This window comes from Camelus dromedarius, chromosome 12 (genome assembly GCF_036321535.1).
Source record: "Camelus dromedarius isolate mCamDro1 chromosome 12, mCamDro1.pat, whole genome shotgun sequence".
Classification (NCBI taxonomy): Eukaryota; Metazoa; Chordata; class Mammalia; order Artiodactyla; family Camelidae; genus Camelus; species Camelus dromedarius.
In genome coordinates, this window is record NC_087447.1 from 23511146 (window position 1) to 23529736 (window position 18591).

The window sequence follows — 18591 nt, forward strand, 5'->3', positions numbered from 1 at the left end:
AGTCCCGCCTCCAAGGTCGGTGGCCCTACCTGCCGGCCAGGCGGCTGCGCGGTTGGGTCAGCGAGGCCCTCCCAGACCCGCCCTCCGCCTTGTCCGCCCCGCCCCCGGGGCTGCCCTCAGCGACGCCTGATTGCAGTCTGGCCTCGCCGCCTTAGCCCAGGCGGAGCTCCGGGAGCAAAACCGTGGGAAGATTGGAGGGCGTGGGGACCCCTGGTCCGGGCCATGGCCGGCTGTCACGCTCCGGAGGGAGACTGTTGCTCACGGCAATGCGGCGCGCAGGTAGGGGCGGGGCCGCCGGTGCCCTCTATTCCGAGGAGGATGGGCGTCGGTGGGGCGCGGCGCGGGCCGGGAGGGGCTTCGGGCCAGACACGGCCCCTGCGCGCAGCCGCATCGGCTCCTCGTGCAGCTGTCTCTGCTTCCCGGGCTGGGGTTCTCCGCCGGCGGGAGCTGGGCACCAAACGCTGAAAAACGAAGAATAACGGAGAAGAGCGTTGGGCATCCTAAGTGTGTGTTTCAAAACAGCTTATCCTGAAGACAGGCCGAATAGGGGAACGTGAATCCCTGGAGTGGAACTGGAGCTCAAACTGTGCCCTCCAGCTAATCTTCTGCGTCCTGGCGACCAGCACGACGTTTCGTGCGCAGTAGGCACTTGGGAAACTTTCACCGAACTATATCTGTGCCTCAGTAGCGGGCATTTTTCCGCTGCACAGATGCTCTTTGCCTTCCTGGGTTTAGATTGATCATAGGATGATCATAAGAAGGATTCTTATGCAGAAGTCAAAGGACAGTCCACCCTCGGGGTGTGCTTAATTTTTGACTCAGTTCTGCATATCGACAATTTTATGGAAAACCTGCTTGTTAAAAGTGATTAAGACAAATGACCTGGGGTCTAGAGGAGAGCTGGATGAATAAACAGTTATAATGTCTGGAGCACTGCTTAAGAGGCAGGGAAAGGGCACTAAAATCGCTCCCTTATTCCTTATGCTTTCTGTTATTTCTTGGCGGTAAAGGTCACAATTAAAAAGTAGTAAGTAGGATTTGTGCCTGCTAATCCCAAACTCCTAATTTATCCCCTCTCAGAATTATACTTCAATTTTTTAAAAATGTAATAACGTGGGAGATTTTATTGGTAAGTACTTGTCAGCCACTAGCTTGTGTAAATAAGTGACTTTACACAGATGAGCAAAGTCCCTTGTTAGTTTCATTTCTCCTACTTATTATAATTTATTTCTTTATTCCTGTTTTCACTGCCAACCAAAGGTGGTCGCTTGCCTGCCTCTACAAGGTTTAGTTCACTAGCTACTGCAGCTACTGACCTCCAAGACACCCTGAAAGGAACTCAGGGAGGAGATCAGGAGTGAGGCACTCCTTGCTCTGGGAGAAACTGGCAGAGCAGGCCTTCGGACAGATTGTTTCAGGAGAGGATTTTTATGAGCCCAAATTCTTGCATCTTCTCATATCTGGAAAAGTACTAAAATCATTCATGGAGACATCTGCTCCTCGTGGCTAGCAGCAAGCCTCTGGTAAAATGTGTTTGATTGCCCATATCTCCCTTCACTAAAAATCACAAATATACCGACCTCCCACCCTACCTCTCCTGAGCAGTTCCTTGGAGTTGAAATGCTGTCTTCCAGGCTGTAGTCCTCATTTTGCCCCAAATAGAATATAACTCAACTCTCAGGTTATGCATTTTTTTTCAGTTGATGTCACTTTTTAAAAATTATCTCCAAGAGTATTAATTCCTTTAGTTCAGGGATGTTGTCTTGTTCATGGCTGAATTCCCAGAAGTGATTGCTGCATAGTAGGCACTCAAGGAATATTTATGACTAGCTGTCGTAGTTAACTTCTGTCAGTTAACTTCCAGTTAACTTCTGTCCAGTTATCTTCTCAGCCAGTAGAAAACTTGGAATTCTTTGAAGCCTTCATTTTCTTCTGTTTTCTCACCCAAAGCCCATCCTTTCTTTTTAGCTTCTTAATTATCTTCCAAATCCATCTCCACCATCACTCCCTTACCATTTCATTTTGGAGCTATTTCCACAGCCTCCTTACTGGTCTGGTCTTTTGCTTCCTTGGTCATCACTGTTCAGCCTCTTCTCTCTACTGCCACTGTAGATATGTTTCACAAACAAAATCAGAGGTTCTGTTTAAAACTGCTCAGTGATTATCAGCCATCTATAGCATAAAGTCCAAATCGCTGTGCATGTCATGAAAGATCCTTAGAGTCTTTTTCCCTCCCTACTCCATCCCACAGAACCTAATTCCAGTTCCAACTACTCAAGAGTTCTCTCTGACTGAAATGCCCTTTCTCCTCTTCACCTACCTGCATACTCCACCATCCATTAAAACTTAGCTCAGCATCCCTTCCTCTGTACAGCCTTTCCCAACTCCTCCCTCCCACCAGTTGCTTCTGCTTCCATAATGCCTGGACCATCTTGTTTGCTTTGTCATTTCACAAATGTTAACTCCTTTGCTAGATTTTGAGCCCTCAAGTGTAAGGGTTTTATTTTACTTGTATTTATTTCTTCAGGGCCTTCAGTAAAAGTTTGTTTAGTGAATGGATAAGACAGCCATACAATAACCCCCCCCCAAAAAAAGATATATAGAGCAGTGCTGAGACACAGAGTTTGAGGAAGGAATGATCACTTCCTGCGGAGATGATGAGAAAAGGAATCATAAGTGGAGAGGGTAGGAAGCCTGGCGGAAGGGCTGACAAGCAGGAGTTTGACAGCTAGAGTTGGGATAATTGTAGATCCAGCATGAGCAATAACAGTGCAAAGAGAAAAAGATGTTGTCTTGTGTCGACTTAAAAAAAAAAAAAAGCACAACCTGCAAGCTGAGAATTATGTTTTATTTGGCAGAATTTCTGAGGACTTCAAGCCAGGTAGCTCTGAGGAACTGCTCTGAAGAGGTGAGGGAGGAGTATAGGAGTTTTGCAACACAAACCAGGTAGTTGCAACAGCAAAAGATTACTGCAAGAGAAAATCATATACCTTAAGGAATTAAGTGCTTTTCTAAATATGGGAAGCAGCAGGAGTCTGGGCTCACTGAAATCATCCCTTTGATATGCACCTAGCTATCTAGGGCCAGTGTCCCATGCTTTCCCATCCGGAGTCCCCTTGGGGGTGGCTGCAGTGGCTGAGGGCTTGATGGCAGGCATCCTATTTCCATCCTGAGTTCCCTGAGGGCTCACTGCTGGGGCAGCTGCAAGGTGGTGATGGTTGCAACATCCTTTGTTTACTGATACTGTTAGCGGATAGAGGGACCCCTAAAGTAGGAAGCCCACCAAAGTGTGGCTCCTTGCTCACGGATCCTCAACAGAGGCAGAGGAACGAAGTAAACAGCCACTTTATTGCTCAGAAGGGGAAATCACAGGAAAGTGCTTGAGCAGAGAGAAGGAAAGAAAGGTGCTCCAGCAGGGAAAGGAAGCACTGAATGGGGAGCCGGCAGCCAAGGTGGCCCATAGAGACAGCTCAGCCTGGGATTGACTCAGGGGTCTTTTGTTAGAAGGCTCTGCCACTGTTACCTTCATTTTGGTGGTGGTGTTCATTATTTTCTGCTAGAGGCTCCTTCCTCCCTCAGAGCTCAGCCCTGAAACAAAAAGCAATTATAGAGAAACTTCGGTAGGAATGAAGGAAGAGATACTGGGGTATGTCCTTGGATTTTAACGAGCCCGCTGTGGGATAAGAGAAATGTCCTGCTTTTTCATCAGCTAAGGACTTCGTTTCCTTTGTTGTTAATTAGCTAAGGTCAGTAAACCTGCCTAACCTCCTCTGTCAGATCCAGCACCGCCCCCCCAAAACAGAATCTCCAAAGATTCTGTTCAGCCATGAAAGTTTTAAAGGAAAATGGGGGAGTAATCTCAGTTAACCGCTGAGATAGGAGGTCAGAGTCCTTGCCACCCCCCAGTGCCTGCAGGCCTGTCCTAATGTACTGCTTGAGCCTGCTCTTCTGCGACTCAGGGAGGCCTGGGAGACTTCAGCTTTCCTATAAACAAGGGGCAGGGGTGGGGGCACAGGGTCCTGTTCCCTTTCAATGTGGCAGGAAACATTTTTCATTCACACTTGGCTGGCACTCAGCTAGTAGGGGTCAAAGCTAAAGCCAGGTTCCATGTTTTCTGGTTTCTTCTAGTCAGTGCTAAAGTGGTAAGAAGAGCATTTAGGTGTGGGGAAGGTGGGAGGGAGAAAAAGGGCTCTGAGAGGAGGTGGAGTTACATAGAAAACCAGTATGTACGAGAGAAAAAGGAAACAGATGTGCAGAAAGAAACAAAGACTAGAGACAGAGCAAATGCTGACAACTTGGCTGTGCCTGCATCTAGTGTCAGGAAGAATTTTGAAAGCCTGAACGTTGTCTTTGGGCTATCTTTGAGCTATTTTACAGGCCTGTAAATTCTTGTAGAATACTGACAGTGATGCAGATGATAATAATCATAGAAATGCAAGTCGTGTTATGGAGTTCAACTTACTGCTGCCCAGTGGATCTTGTTCAGTTTTTTATTTGTAAATCCAGGATTCCTAATTATTTTTATGTGTGTGTGTATTTTGAATTCCCTTTGGACATAGTCATATCATCTTTTTGGCTCCCTCATTAATTGACAGGTTAAATAATACCTTGGACACATGTTTATTTTATGTTTGTATGAGAGCCCCCAGGAAAACCTCCATCTGAGCCATACATGCCTCTGTGCTGCTTAAATTGAAAGACAAAGTAGGGGAGGGGTTTAGAACACTTGTTGACCATGAACATGTATCTCAGTGACATCCAAGGCTGATTTCCTGAAAATAACTGGATTGAAAAGTTGGAAAAATATTGATTCAAAAATTTTTTAGGCTTTAATGTCCGCTCTCCCAATGGAGGCACTGGGGATTGAACCCAGGACCCTGTGCACGCCAGTCACATGCTCGACCACTGAGCTATACCCCTCACCCCCTAGGCCTCAGTGTCTTTAATATACACAAAATACTGTTGTGTTTCTCCTTTACTATATGGAACCTCTGCTCTAAGCTGTTGACAGTAATCCATCTTTAGATATGTCTTTCAGAATTCTTATTCTAAGTGAAAACCTGACCTGACAATAACAGAGAAGTAGTATCATTGACATTCAGGGGAGAACTAAATACGAAATAAATGTTTTCTTTCTAGTCCATTCTCATTAAAATATATATTCTGATTTTTACTTTCTTCCCACTCTGGATAATTTAAATGACTACTTTTTTACTCAGCACATCTCTGTTGGTTCCTGCTGCTAAGTGATTATTTTTCTTGAAATTGTAATTTTGTGGGTTTGAACGACTGAATGAAACTTTATTACAGCAGCTGCCTTATTGTTATTCGTGTAGCATGAAGCTGGCTAATTGCTGTAATACCTCAGTACTGAAAAGACAAAAGGAAGAGGGGAGACCTGTAATAACACACTGTTTTCTTTAATGTTTGTAACCTGCTGTGCAGATTGATGGTTAAGGATTGGAAAACTGCAGGAGTCTTCTCATTAGCTGTACTTTAATATGTAATTAAAATATTTCATTTATATCCCTAAAAAAGGAAATAGCAAATTATACAGGGCATAGGTAATTTTGGCTAGATTTCATAAGGATGGATGCAAGAAAAACCAACATAGCCTTATTATTAATTTTAATTCAGGAATTTTTAACTCCTTAAAATGAGAGGGAAACAAATATTGACTATGTCACCCATTATACTACATGTTTTATATCTATTATATCTCCTTTCAGTCCTCATAATGTTCCCATTTTATGGGTAAGTAAACTGAGGCCAAAAGTCAGGTAAGCAATAAATGGTGTTATATGGATTTGACTTTATGTCCCTTAACTCCTAAGCCTAATCAGAACTTTTTTTTAAAGTTCCCATGTTCTTAATTTCAAGCCTACTCCATCAAATTATCATTCATAATACTAAAAAATATGTATGTAAAATATTACGTGAATTTAGAAAAAGATCGTAATTCCAGAAATCCAATCAAGTAGCTGAAATTTCAGTTTTCAATAATAATCCCTCTTTGAACTCAAAGATGTGTTTTCCCCTTTACCCAGTGCCAAGATTTATACAGGCAGATCTGCTTGCTCTGCTTTTCTGCACAGTGCATCTATTTCCTGTTCCCTTTTACCTGGCGGGTGTGGTCCCTTGGGGTTTCATGTGTCTGTAGGGATTTTTCTATTAGATGCTCCATTTTGAGCACACTTTAGATTTTATCTTGTGTTTCTAATGACTTGCATAGCTATCAAAATTGAAGCTCAAGGTCACCAGCAGTTTGCAAATACCTTCAGGGAAACTATGGCTTTGGAGCTCACTTCCCTCCCAGGTAGAACTCACTCTCATTTCTTTTATGGCCCCTGTGAAACCGTATTTTCTTGCCAGCTCAGCAATTTCTCTTGAAATATTTTTAAAATAATTTATTCAGCATTTTTGGTTGTTTTCGAGGTAAGGGTTGTCTATCATACGGCCAAAAAAGGAATTCATTGTATTTCTTAGTGTTTTTGTTTTCATTCATGTTAGCTTTAAAAAAGAAGAAGAAAGGCTTTGTTTCATTTTTTTTTCCCAAAGAAGTAATCATTAGACTTACATAAAAGTAAGGCTCTTAATTGCTACTAGATTTATTGTTCTAAACATTTCGCCAGCTATACAAACACGGAATCACGTTGTAAATCTGTAACTAATGTTATATGTCAATTATACATTGGTATGTATAAATAAATAGGGCTCAATGTTACCCCAACATAGATCTTTATAGAATTGGGCCTAGAAAAATTAATTACGGTTGTTTCTGAGTGCTTTTTAATGTTATTTTCTTGACTTTATATTCTATACTGAGTATATATTGCTTTCATAATAAGAGAAAACAATACAATTACTATGGGAAAAGGCAGTATTTTTAGAATAGAAATAAAATTGAACCAACACACAGAAAATAAACAAATAACTATCACTGTATATCATGCATATCGTATGTTAATTGAATAAGATTTCTCATGTAAAGAAATTTTCTGGACAGAATGAAGCATGTTCCCTTTAGCACCAGATTCCATTTTATTTCAGCCATTTCAGTGGACATTTTGTAATATAATCTGGGCATTTCTCCACCTTGTTCTTGCAACCTGTTCCATAGTATTGGGCTGTATGGCCTTTACCTGAGTAATTCCATGTTGCCAAATAATACAGTAGATCCACTTTCCAAACATTAAAAACAAAGTATATTTGGCAATAATTTTCTCCCTCTTGGTACATCCCTTCTATGGTATATTTTCTTGAACATCCTTAAATTAGTTTTTTAATAGAGATGTCAACTAGAATAGTCAGATGATAAAATGTCCATTTTAGAAATCATTTTCTTCTTTTTAAGGACAAGGAGCATCCAAGATACCTGATTCCAGAGCTTTGCAAACAGTTTTACCACTTGGGCTGGGTCACTGGGACTGGAGGAGGAATTAGCCTGAAGCATGGGTAAGTTTCTGGCTGATTTCATTTTGGGGAATTCTCCATATAAGTAGGCCACAGAGAGGCCATGTGTACTAAGTCCAAAGAACAACTGATCAGTTTTATGACACTGAAGGTATTTAGTTTCTAAATCCAGAAATAGATATTTGCATAACGGAATAGAGTAAGGATACAGATATTGCAGATATAATAAATATATAAGGATTTAAGAACCACAATTTCTAATCAGAATTATTTGGTCCTCAGTCCTTGGGGTACCAAAATTAAAAAACATGCTGCCAGGTATGTTCACATGTCTGGAATCATGAAAGGCCCCCTCTGGGTAGACAGGACTCATTTCAAAGGATCAGATACATATGTTAAAGTCACCTAGGTACAGATTACAAACCATCCAAAATCCTAAAAATTACATTTTATTGAATCAAGAAAAAGGCAATATTATGCCTTTCTAAATGCGTATACCATTGTTAATGGACATAGCCCCGGCTGGCCCATGTTGCTCACAGGACAAAACCAGAGATGTTAGACTTGAAACAGAAGGAATGAACAGTATTTAATTAGTTGTTAGACTTATTCAGTGTCTGTCCTTTAAGAGGATGAAGAAATAAGTAACCTACTAACAATGAAAATAGAGGTTGTGGCATCTCATTCTCTCAAGTGTTTCTGGAACAAGATTAATATTTTTCCTCCTCACATTTTTTAGAGATGTTATTGTCTGGAGGCTGAATGTTAAACTGAGTAACTCGATTTATTTCTTTATCCTAATTCACTTTCTTTAACAAAATTGGATTACTGCAATATTTATGTAATATTGAATATACAAAGTAATGCCCCCAAGGAGGTTGCGTTGTGTAGAAAGGAATGGAGTGTAAAATATAATCAGAACATCTTGAACAAAAAGGATTTTATGGCACACCGCAAGATGATGCCATTGAAATTTCATCTGCTTCAAATTATTGAGGAACTCATGAATATTGATTAAACTGTGGGAAGCAACAGGAGGGGCCTCAGTCAACAAATGTCAGTTACATGTGTAGGGAGGCACTCAGTCTGGAAAGTTCCACGTGGTACATCACACATACATCCATCACATGCGTCCTCTGTTACCATCAACCCAGTGCTCATGTGTCAGCATTTTGCAGGTTTTCAGATTATTTTCCCAAAGCGTTCAAATTGATGTGTTCACAGCAAAAGTCCTGTGATAACATTTGTTGTTGCTGTTTCATTTATTCATTTAGGAGTTGAGTCCTAGTAATTTGGTTTCTCTGCTGTATTTATGATAAACCATATTCTAAACATTGCCTTTAGTTAACTGCTTTTTATTTGCATATGCAGAAATAGTTTGTATTTGTACAAAACAGAGCCTAGATAACCTAAATGGCTCTTTAAAGAAACAGCTAAGAAAAATAGAATGCAGGTAAGGAGCCACTGCAGATCTCAAGAGGGAATTTTTTTGATCATAAAGACACAAAAGACTATGTTCCTTATAGAACTAAAATTTATTGTAGAATTAACATGTTGAACGATGCACTAAAATTGTGTGTGATCACCCTAAAACACTCATTGGCACATTTTAAAATTAAATGGCTTTATTGCACGACAATCAGTTTGCAGGGAAGTTATGCATCATATTTGTAAAATGTTTTTTCCTTAGATTCTTAATTGGTGAGGAGCTCCTCCTGGAGGTCACAGGTGAAAACAGCCACAATCTTATGGCACTGCATTTGGAATATTACTAAATCTGTGCTTTACAGAGTAAAATGGGTAATGTGTAATAAAATGTTGAACTTTCTCCCTAATATTTAAATGACTTCATAGACCCATATCAATAACTTTAGCAGCAATAATTATTCTCATGTTAGTGAAAGTTTGGTTTTCTTTATCTGACACTTAGAGCAAATAAGTTTGGAATCAAGTACAAACCCAATAGATGATGTTTCCAGGATAATACTGACAATAAGCTCTTCGGGGAATATGAAATTATTTACCAGTGCCGAGGCTTGGCTGATACCAGTTCAGCTTATGCTATTGGTTTATGGTGCCTAAAGATGTATACAATAAAAGACAGCTTAAGACACATATGAAAGGTAAATCAAAAGGAAGCAGTGGAGGACCAAGAAAATAACAGTGATCAAGGCAATTCCAGGATTCTCAGCAGCCATTGTGTTTAAGTTGGTTTCCTACCATTCACATTTAGCATTTCCTGTTTTCACAGTGTAATATTGTTACGGGTCAGAGACACTAGTCCTGATTATGCTGTTAGAATTAAAATTAATAAATCCATATTGTATACAATACATGAGGTATAGTAAGATTTAAAGGATTTTGTTAAGTACAAATGTAAATAAAAATAGAAGCAACTGTATGTAGACGTATTATGAACCCTTGGGTTTTGCCCCTCTGCTTACCACATAGTGAAAGAGCAGGGATTGCAGAGAAAATAAATTCCAAAACTTAATGCCTTGAAATTCAAAATGCTTTTTGTTTATGGCTTACAGCGCCAAGTAAATACTTCACCTTAGTCTTTGGCGTGTTTCCCTCCTAAAATAAAAGCTCTGTCATCTTTCTGTTTTTATCCAGGTATCTCTTTTTTTGTACGTGTGAATATATTTTTTCCAAAACCCATTTAGCTAATCTTCTAATTACTCAAGTTTGATCAAAGTCTAAACTGATTTCCATTATTACTGCCATTACAAAGGCAGTAATAAAAACAGATTTAGCATACCAAATCACTTGAACAAACAGAACAGAAACCCTGCATTTTCCCACTTTGACGATGGAGTTTATTTACCAGCAGACTGTTTTGAACTTTATTTGGGTCTGTTCCCAGGACTGCATAAATTTCTCCGCACATGAGAAGACCTGCGCATCCACTTACCAGTGGAGGTGATTGGACTCCACACCACACATAATTCTGGAACCTCTTTCCTGTTAAGCAAGGACTAAAGATCTGGATGCCTAGTATCCAAATCTGTGAGGGGCCCTTTTTAACGGCGTGACCCCTAAGCATCCCCACGAGTTCCAGAGGAAGGCCACTTTATGGTTTTCTTATGCTCTAAAGCAGTAGCTACTTTGTGAAAACGAATGCTTGAACCTGGCTCACTCTGCTTTGGATTTCACTGTATTATTATCAGATATCTATTTCCTAGACCTTAATTTACGAGTTAACCCTTAAAGGAACTTTCTTATGTTTTTGTCAGTTCCAAGTCCGTAGGTTCATTATTAACCCCAGCTTGGACAGCTGGATGCAGTGCAGGCAGTCATCCTCATTTTTACCAGGAAGCGGTTAATATTTACTCAGTGTCCCCACGTCCATGCCTCAGTGGCAGAAGCTGGATCGTGCAGGGGCTGGTGTTTCCTTCATTGGCATTATGTGGCAGCTCTTCAACACCCTCTGGCAGCAACTGAAACTGAGGAGTGAGCCATACGACCTTTGTTGAGGGTGGAGAGAATTTAGAGAAGATTTTGAAATTATTTTCCAAATCAAACTCGAAAGCACCTTGTGGTAAATGGTGTTGCTAGAGCATGTGTCTCCCTTAGCGCAACATGCTGTGTAACGGAGAGGTCTCCAGTTGTAGCCACGCATCTTATATTTTTATCTTCTTGCCGTTGTTTTAGCTTTGTTATCACATATTTTCACAAGAAAAAAGTGTTCTTCAATTAGGAAGCATGCTCTTACACCCAAAAAGTAGCCCAGTGTTAATGCTGTAATTTAACAAACTGTCCAGCAGAGGTCTCTGAACTTCATGTTTTACAATAGGCATTTCCAAACAGTAAAATTAAACCTGATTCCTTATGAGACAGAGATCTACTACTCCTGGTGAGCATATTTTCCCCTGACTGGATTTTAGAATAAGTGTGTTCCATGTACAGTAGGATAAACCACTTATTCATGCTTAAAGATGCTAAAGACATGTGTTTTCAGATTTTGATTTCCCCTAACCAGACAAAAGCCTGGTTACCACTGATTTTGCACCATAAAAAGAAATAAAGAAGTATATATAAAAATACAGAAGACAAAAGCAGCTATCAGCATTAAACTGTGTCACCAGCATTATAAAGACATTAATTTGGTAATCTTCCTATGCAGCTATACCGTTAATGAAATAAAGCAGCTCTTTGTGTGACTTGATTAAATAAGATCATTGATGATTGGACTGCAGGGATACACTTTTCATTGTGCAAAAGCAGAACATTAGAGTTAAATGTATACCAATTTCTGTATTTTGTGTTACCAGCAATGAAATCTACATTGCTCCTTCAGGAGTGCAAAAGGAACGGATTCAGGTATGGTAAAGGGGTCCTGCTACAACTCAGACATCTCTTCTTCTCTACTTGATTACTGTTGTTTTGAAATAGAATTAACATTAAAAGAAATGTTAGTTTTGAAGGGGGGTCACATTGTGATAATTTTAATAACTAATCAATACACATTTAAGTAAATTATTTTAAGGTGGTAAGGATCCTACATGCAACTAGTTGTTTTGAATTCTCATTCAGCCTCTAGAGGGCAAAAGTGAACAGAGCAATCTTAAATCATAATAAAAAATGATTATAACTTTGCAGCATTGTAACACCATATTTATTAGGCTAATAGGGTAATCAGATTGGTGGTCTCAAATGGGCCAAATGGATTCACATTAATAGTAGTGAAGCTCTTTCAATTTAAAATTGTAAAACTTCATTTCAGAATTTTGAGGAGACCCATTCTGTATTAATGCTAGAATAATATCCAGAATCTAGTTAAAATAATCACGTAATACTTACAAGGTGTAGTATTTCATTAATAAAACATTTATATTGTAGTTTGTAATAAAACCGTAGCAAATGAAAGGTGCAAGTCAGAAATGTGTGTGTATCGCTAGGAAAAACTCTGTGGCTCTGCATAATTCCTTAGAACTTTAAAAATCATGTACCTTATCGAGATTAACATTTCTGAATACCAGTTAAGTTTCTTGAGGGATAAGAAAATTTTACTCTATATTTTTCTTCTTATATTATGAAATGTGAAAAAAATTATAACACTCATCTTAGAATGATGATTATATAGTGTCTCTGAAATACAGTTGTGAAATTCGAGGGCAAAGTTGAGAAGCTAAATTGATGACGTATCAGCATCATTACATGAATATTAAATTTTCCATATCAATTTTTTCTTCAAATTCTAAAGGTCAGTTTTTTTTAACTCCTGATAATATTTTTATTAGTAGAAAATATTTTTTATTTCTAAAAAAAGGCTAAAATTTTTGAGAGAGAAACTATAATTATATGAATATTTAAAATGTGTGTTAAACATGTATATATATTTTAGCATTGCATATGTGTATATACTATGTGTATATCTGTATACAAGAAAGGGGACATTTCTCATGGATACTGTATAAGCCTTCTTTTTTTCTTTTTCTCCCTCTAAATAGCCTGAAGACATGTTTGTTTGTGATATCAATGAACAGGACATAAGTGGACCCCCGCCATGTAAGAATCTAAAAAAAAGCCAGTGTACTCCTCTTTTCATGAACGCATACACAATGAGAGGTAGGCAGAAAACGTAGTCAGCATAAAGAATATTTGCAGAGTAGGCTCCCCTAAATCGCATCAATTATTATTGTAGTTAACACTTCTTGAATACCTACTGTGTGCAAGAGCTTTAAATACGTTAACTCATTTAGTCCTCACGTCAGCCTGTGGGGAAGGCCCATTATTACTTCATTTAATATATGAGAGGACAGAGGCTCTGGGAGGATCTTCCCAAAATAAACAGTTAGTGAGTACTGGGGCCAGAGTTCCAACCTAGATCAGTATGACTCCACCAGATTGTTGAATTAACTGATTGTTACATTACAATCCAATTGCTGCTCTTAGTTTAGAGCTACACCTCTGGGAACCTGTACTAGAAGTTAATCAAAATACAAATGAGGGAGAATCATGGCCTTTTCTTCACTTCAGTGGGAGTGGTCCTCTCTTTTTTAGAAAAATTTACTGTACAATAACAATTAGGACTCATTTAATTCCCAGAAATTGCGGTAGAAAACCAGCCCGGAAAGGCTGAATGTTGAGGACAATGTAAAAATAGGAAAGTATGACGGACGCACTGGCTGACCCACAGCACTGAGGTCATTCAGACCGTGCTTTAATGTAGCCCGGGAATAGGATCAATTGAGTAAATAAATAATCCCGCTGTGTTCTGTTCTTGGACCTTATCAGCTACTCCTGAAAGGATCAAACTTCAGCAACAGACTCTAACAGCATGGACAATCTCTCCTAGCAAAAAGCTAAATAAACTTCCAGTTGCAAAAATGGCCATTACTGAGTTTTATAGCATACAGATTCTTTTTTAGGTAAATCCATTGCCTCTGTGTCTTAAAATCGCTACCATTCCTTATGCTACCGAGGTGTGGCCTATGCTATGAAGCCTCCCTTGGTGATAAAGGGTCAGACTGAACTGGGTTCAAATCCAAGTTCTGCAGCACTGTCTGTGAACCATGGACAAGTTACTTAAACATCTCTGAGCTTCCATGTCCTTGAGCATTAAATGGGGGAGATGGTTGTTGTGATGATACGAAGAGGTAACATCCATAAAGGGCATTTGCCCAGTGCCTGGCACATAGGGGTCCCTAATTCAGTGGTAATAGTATTATGAATATGATCTCCATGATTGTTATAGCTGTACTTCAGACCATCTAAATGCTATTTCTCAAGAATGTATAACATATTGTGCATTGCCCCGATACTGGATAAAGTGTGTGTGTGTGTGTTGTTTTTTTATTATTTCATGCCAAGAAAAACAAATCTATAACCATATACAAGTATGTGTGTGTGTGTATGTGTGTATATATAGGTTTTTTTTTTTGAAAGGTGTAATTTAGTTTTCACTGAGCATGTGACTTTACTCTTCCTCCTTCAGGAGCAGGTGCTGTGATTCATACCCACTCTAAGGCTGCGGTCATGGCCACCCTTCTTTTCCCAGGAAGGGAGTTTAAAATTACACATCAAGAGATGATAAAAGGAATAAAGAAATGTACCTCAGGAGGGTACTACAGGTATTTTCCCCTATTTTTTGGTTAAATAATTTGGAAAGTATTTTTCCTTCTTTTGATAAATAGGATACTGATCTTTTCATGTCTTTCATGAGACATTGTGGGTCTGTGTTAAATAGCACCCTACGTAATGTTACACTTCCAGAAATATTCTCAGTGACACGAATCAGATGCCCACCCTCCTTCCCTCCATCCCCACCCCAGCCTTGGTAAATTATTGCCAACGTGAATAATGAAATGTTCGTCCGAGTAAAATGAAAAACCCTTAGCTGAGATTTCCGTAGAGATGGGAAGATTGTGTTCCTATATTGAAGAACCCCAGGAGCAACGTCTCCTCGCCTTCACTTTGTCTTCAGGAAGTTTCAGTTCTGACTAAAGTTTATACTTCGTGCTGATTTAATGTAGTATTGCTGGAATATTTTCATTTTTTAAAAAATTTTTAATTATTTTAACTAAGTAGATCTCTATACTTGTATAATTTTTCAGTGTAGAAAGTGGCGCAGATAGGATAGAACAGGGGCCTTCTAGATAAAAATCAGCTAAGTCCGCCAGCCGGCGCAAAACGCAGCCAGTATTCATCAATCTAAAATACAGTGACATGAAGAAACACGTTCCTGGTGACCAGGTACAAGCTCAGCATTGCGTTTGAATATACTGGCATTCTTGTTCACCCCCAATTTCCGAAAGGGCCTGAATCTGCTTTGCCTTGATTAGAGGAAAAGGGTGCCAGTTTTTCTCAAGTGTCCTTAGGTTACTGTTACTGCATGTAATAGAATGTACGTGTCTACACTAGTGTGCTGGGAAGTTAATTTGATTTGATTTTAGTTAATATTTATTGAGTGCCTAAAGCATTCCTCCACGCCAGGAAACACCTGTTTACAAAAGTTAAATATTTAAATTATGGAAGTGTACACGCTAAAGAAGGCAGGGCTGCATACTGCCTTTTCCATACCTGGGTCTTTGAAGCAGAGGCATTATGTGTGCTGTCAATTTCATCAGCATTTGATTGCTTTGGTGAAGAAACAAATATGAGTTCAAAGAACATATGGAAAGATGGGGAGAGGAAGAGAACATAATAGAAAGCCTTCAGAATTTTGTAGAAAAAAAGAATAACGCAGTGAATGAAAACGAAAAGATGCCATTTGTTATGCATAATATACATATTATATATTAATTTGAATATTTCAGAATTTAAAGGGTACATAGTTTTTCAAGTTGTTTTTGCAATTCTTTTTGAGCCTGGCTGGGAAATCAGTAACAGGGTCATTTTCACAGCTCAGAGGCAGCAATATTTCACCAGTATTTGGGGAGTAATCCTAAGATCCAGTCAAAAGAAGGGGCAATAAAAGCTGGATGAAGTAAGAGAGGATGGACTTTTTTACATTTTCTTCTCCACTTTAAAAATTTTTAAGTCCATGTTACAAAAAAAAAACTTTGAAATGCCTAGTTCTTATCAGAGGAGGTTACCGTAGTTAAATACGTATCCTACCTTTTGGAAGCAACATGCCTGTGGGAGAGTGAAAAGAACGCTGTTTGATGGTCAGAGGACTAGCCTGGCTCTGTTCCTGTAAAATGGGTAGATTGGGTTGGATTAGCTTTCAGGTCTTACTTTGCTATGGCTTTATTTTGCACCTGGAGATATTTCAGGCTGTTTGGTATATGTATAAGTTTGTGGTTCTCCTGGCCAGTATTAGGAAAGATTTGGGACTAGCAGTTTATTCCTTCCATATTTAAGGATATTGTATAATTACCTCTGTTGTACTTCAGTGAGATAATGGGCAACCTCACACTGTTACTGATAATGGTTGGCCAAGTTATTTATCACATGAAAGCTCCCTAGCCTATACTTGCCCTAAAGTAGTCATTTCTGACAATATACAGCTAGAACTTTTTTTGGTTAAGTTTAGCCATTACAGAGGTAGTGAAAAAACAAATGTTAACTTTAACAAGGCAAGGGAAATTCATGTAAAAAGGAAAACATATCTGAGTTTTGGTTGATTATAAATGACCTCAGAAATAGACTTAATTTTACCAGTAACTAAGTTATTTGCTTAAATATTGTTCCATAAACAAAATGGAAAATGCATATATTCTGATTTCATCACATGTAACTTACTAAAAATGAGGTAAAAGAAGTTCTAATGTCACAGATTTAAGAACATTCTGAAAATATTATCATACTTTTAATAGTTAGTGCCAGGAGTTTTTTGTTATCCCAGGGCCACAAACTGCACCTTAATTTATTTATTTGCTTATCCAAGACACTTTCAGATCCTGCAGAGATAGAATGAAATGATTTTGTATCATTGGGAAGTTCCTGCTTTAATAAGTAGTTCAATTGTTAATCCTTCCTACACTTCTGAGATTTATCATTTCTCATCTCCTGTTGGAAATACCATGATTCTCTGTGCTTCAAGGAAATACTTGTATGATCTTGATAATTCCTTTGTCAGATTTTGGTATCCTGTACAAATTTCTGCCACTTAGGATTAGAACGAGTCCTGCCAAATTCGCAGTGTCTTTTGATACAGATGTTTATGCAAGATATACAGAACAACATGCGTCATCCTGTTCATAACTCGGAGTAGCCTTTCAGATATAAAGAGACTGTCTAACCGGTTACTTGAAAAAAATATACATTTTTATATATGAATACCTTTGTTTGATTTAAAAAGGAAAACAAACAGCTTGGTCTGTCTTACAGATACGATGATACATTAGTAGTACCCATTATTGAGAATACACCTGAGGAGAAAGACCTCAAAGAGCGAATGGCTCGGGCAATGAATGAATACCCAGACTCCTGTGCGGTGCTGGTCAGACGGCATGGAGTCTACGTCTGGGGAGAGACTTGGGAGAAGGCTAAAACCATGTAAGTGGGAACCAGAGAGCATCGGGGACAAGTCACCACACTCTAAATGTAGAAGAGAACCAAGAATGTTTTATGATTTAAAATGAAGTATGATATTTTGTGTGTGTTACTGGTCAAATTGGTTTAAGTTCAGCTTATCATTATTATTTCTAGGTTTTTATTTGTATTATGTATTCTTCTGTTAAATGTTTTTTGGATGAGCTGTTTTTGGCAAGGCACTGTGCTCCTTGATACAAAGGAGATACAGATCTCGTTCTCCAAGTTGAAGGCTTGAATAAAGCTGACCCAAGTTCTATAATGATTTGCTACGTTTATTTTAAAAAGTGACACATAGTAAAAAATTTAAATTTATGTAAGTAGTGTATTTTAAACTCCCTTTTATTTCCTGAGAAGTATATAATATGGTGGCATGATTCAATATGATTCCATGTTTTAATAATGTTGAAGACAATATAAGAAAAACTTTGCCTAGAATTGAGAAAAATAAAAAATCTACTAGGAACAGGGCTAACCTGATACAGAAGAAAAATGTGATTATTACGATTAGAGAACTCTGTTCCACTAAACTCTTAGTTCTCTTTGCTTTTTCTTTTCCAGGTGTGAATGTTATGACTACTTGTTTGATGTCGCTGTGTCAATGAAGAAAATAGGGCTGGATCCTTCACAGCTTCCAGTTGGAGAAAATGGAATTGTATAAGCCAAGTAGAAGTTTGATTATATACAGAGACAAAGCTTATCTTAATTATTACTTAAATGGCATGACTATTTTTTTTAATGAATTGAAAATTTCCATGCAGTTTTTTATTTGTCATTAAATACTGCAGGTCTTCTGATACTGGATGGTATTGGCTTATATTCTTATCCTTTCAAATGACAATGTAAGAGTATAAAAATTTTATAATGAATTTTTAGTCTTATTTCTGAATCCCTTAATAGCAAAATATTCTTCTTTAATTTTTTTGTATATACTCCCAGAGAATTCCTCTTTCTCTTTCAAGTTGTTGAAAATAGTAGAATTCCCTGGAAAGTTTCCACTTAATTACAGAATGAGCATTTTCTTGTCTTAATGTTGGTGTCATAAATTGACATGAAAAGTGAAGGCCCAACGTATCCCTTAATGCCGATGCCACAACAGTTTTATAGATCTCCCCTATATGCTGCAGTGCTTCCCTGTATTGTAACATAGCATACTCATGTTATATTGGGGTCAGTTGTGAATTCAAATTAGGTACC

At 38.5% G+C, this 18591-nt stretch overlaps 1 protein-coding gene across 1 annotated transcript; it reads left to right on the plus strand.

Annotated features, from left to right (window-relative positions):
• Positions 1 to 34: 34 nt before the first annotated feature.
• Positions 35 to 18263, plus strand: APIP (APAF1 interacting protein). Its single transcript, XM_011000579.3, has 7 exons — positions 35 to 279; positions 7355 to 7455; positions 11688 to 11736; positions 12867 to 12984; positions 14354 to 14489; positions 17191 to 17358; positions 17956 to 18263. The coding sequence occupies exons 1-7, from the start codon at positions 223 to 225 to the stop codon at positions 18053 to 18055; spliced, it is 729 nt and encodes a 242-aa protein (XP_010998881.1). The 5' UTR covers positions 35 to 222; the 3' UTR covers positions 18056 to 18263.
• Positions 18264 to 18591: the final 328 nt, after the last annotated feature.

Excerpts from the sequence above, each read along its gene's own strand:
- APIP (XM_011000579.3), top strand. The coding sequence starts at position 223 with ATGGCCGGCTGTCACGCTCCGGAGGGAGACTGTTGCTCACGGCAATGC. Across the intron at positions 11,737-12,866 it reads TGCAAAAGGAACGGATTCAG|CCTGAAGACATGTTTGTTTG; the intron begins GTATGGTAAAGG and ends CCCTCTAAATAG. Across the intron at positions 17,359-17,955 it reads TGGGAGAAGGCTAAAACCAT|GTGTGAATGTTATGACTACT; the intron begins GTAAGTGGGAAC and ends TTTCTTTTCCAG.